The sequence below is a fragment of the Coturnix japonica genome, unplaced genomic scaffold (genome assembly GCF_001577835.2).
Source record: "Coturnix japonica isolate 7356 unplaced genomic scaffold, Coturnix japonica 2.1 chrUnrandom528, whole genome shotgun sequence".
In the NCBI taxonomy this organism is placed as follows: Eukaryota; Metazoa; Chordata; class Aves; order Galliformes; family Phasianidae; genus Coturnix; species Coturnix japonica.
This window is the reverse complement of record NW_015439912.1, coordinates 13,035-14,856: the sequence shown is the minus strand read 5'-3', so window position 1 is coordinate 14,856 and position 1,822 is coordinate 13,035. Positions and strand designations below refer to the sequence as shown.

The 1,822-nt window shown below is 58.3% G+C and overlaps 1 protein-coding gene across 3 annotated transcripts in view; it reads left to right on the top strand.

The window, feature by feature from the left end:
* LOC107307273 (E3 ubiquitin-protein ligase BRE1B-like) overlaps window positions 1–1,822 on the top strand; it is a 19,037-nt gene that overhangs the window by 10,483 nt on the left and 6,732 nt on the right. For all 3 annotated transcript variants that reach the window (XM_032441745.1, XM_015850768.2, XM_015850767.2), the window contains exons 5-6: window positions 294–434; window positions 1,684–1,785. In XM_032441745.1, the coding sequence (XP_032297636.1) occupies window positions 294–434; window positions 1,684–1,785 (243 nt within the window). The remainder of the gene's footprint in view (window positions 1–293; window positions 435–1,683; window positions 1,786–1,822) is intronic.

The window sequence follows — 1,822 nt, the reverse complement described above, 5'->3', positions numbered from 1 at the left end:
CATCTCCTTACTTATGGGTCAGCTCTGGGGGGTCCCAATGGGTCCCAATGTTGGGGTCAGGGTCTGTGGGTCCCTATGGGGTGGTCGTGGCCCTATAGACCCCAAATGTCCACCAATAGGACCCCATTGACCCCAAATATCCGCCATGATGGGTCCGCCATATTGGTTCCTTCATCCCATTACTTATGGGTCAGCTCTATGGGTCCCAATGGGTCCCAATGTTGGGGTCAGGGTCTGTGTGTCCCTATGGGGTGGTCGTGGCCCCATAGACCCCTTGTTTCCGTGCCCCATAGGCCGTGGAAGCGGCTCAATTGGCCGAGGACCTTCGAGCTCAGGGGGAGCACGTTCAGAGTCGGCTCAGGGAGCTGCAGGCCTGCGCTGCTGAGAACAGGGCGGCCAAGGACAAGGAGTCCCTCAGCCTCAAGAGGGCACAGGTGGGTCCTATGGGGCGCTATGGGGTCCTATGGGTCCTATGGGGTGTCTATGGGGTCCTATGAGGTCCTATGATGTCATATGGGGGGTCTATGGGGGTCTATGGGGGCAGCCAAGGACAAGGAGTCCCTCAGCCTCAAGAGGGCACAGGTGGGTCCTATGGGGCGCTATGGGGTGATATGGGGTCCTATGGGGGGTCTATGGAGTCCTATGGGGGGTCTATGGGGTCCTATGGGGTCCTATGGGGTAATATGGGGTGCTATGGGGTGTCTATGGGGTCCTATGGTGTGTCTATGGGGTCCTGTGGGGTTCTATGGGGTAATATGGGGTGCTATGGGGTGTCTATGGGGTCCTATGGGGTGATACGGGGTGCTATGGGGTGTCTATGGGGTCCTATGGGGTGTCTATGGGGTCCTATGGGGTAATATGGGGTGCTATGGGGTGTCTATGGGGTCCTATGGGGTGTCTATGGGGTCCTATGGGTACTATGGGGGGTCTATGGGGTCCTATGGGGGGTCTGTGGGGTCTTATGGGGTGATGGAGGGGGTCTATGGGGTACTATGGGGTGTCTATGGGGTAATATGGGGTCCTATGGGGTGATATGGGGTGTCTATGTGGTCCTATGGTGGGATGGAGGGGGTCTATGGGGGTCTATGGGGGCAGCCAAGGACAAGGGGTCCCTCAGCCTCAAGAGGGCACAGGTGGGTCCTATGGGGCGCTATGGGGTGATATGCGGTGATATGGGGTGTCTATGGGGTGATATGGGGTGTCTATGGGGTGATGGAGGGGGTCTATGGGGTCCTATGGGGTGATATGGGGTGTCTATGGGGTCCTATGATGTCATATGGGGGGTCTATGGGGGTCTGTGGGGGCAGCCAAGGACAAGGAGTCCCTCAGCCTCAAGAGGGCGCAGGTGGGTCCTATGGGGCGCTATGGGGTGATATGGGGTGTCTGTGGGGTGATATGGGGTGTCTATGGGGTGATATGGGGTGATGGAGGGGTCTATGGGGTCCTATGGGGTCATGGAGGGGGTCTATGGGGTACTATGGGGGGTCTATGTGGGTCTATGGGGTACTATGGGGGGTCTATGGGGTCCTATGGGGCAGTGGAGGGAGTCTATGGGGCATTAGGGGGCCCTATGGGGTGTCTATGGGGTCCTATGGGGTTTCTATGGGGTGCTATGGGGTGTCTATGGGGCCCTATGGGGTGCTATGGGGTGTCTATGGGGTGCTATGGGGTGCTATGGGGCAGGAGGAGCTGTCGAGGCTGCGTCGGAAGCTGGAGAAGCAGCGCAAGGTGGAGGTGTACGCGGACGCCGACCAGATCCTACAGGAGGAGATCAAGGAATATAGGGTGAGTTATGGGGTTATGGGGTGGGTTATGGGGTTAT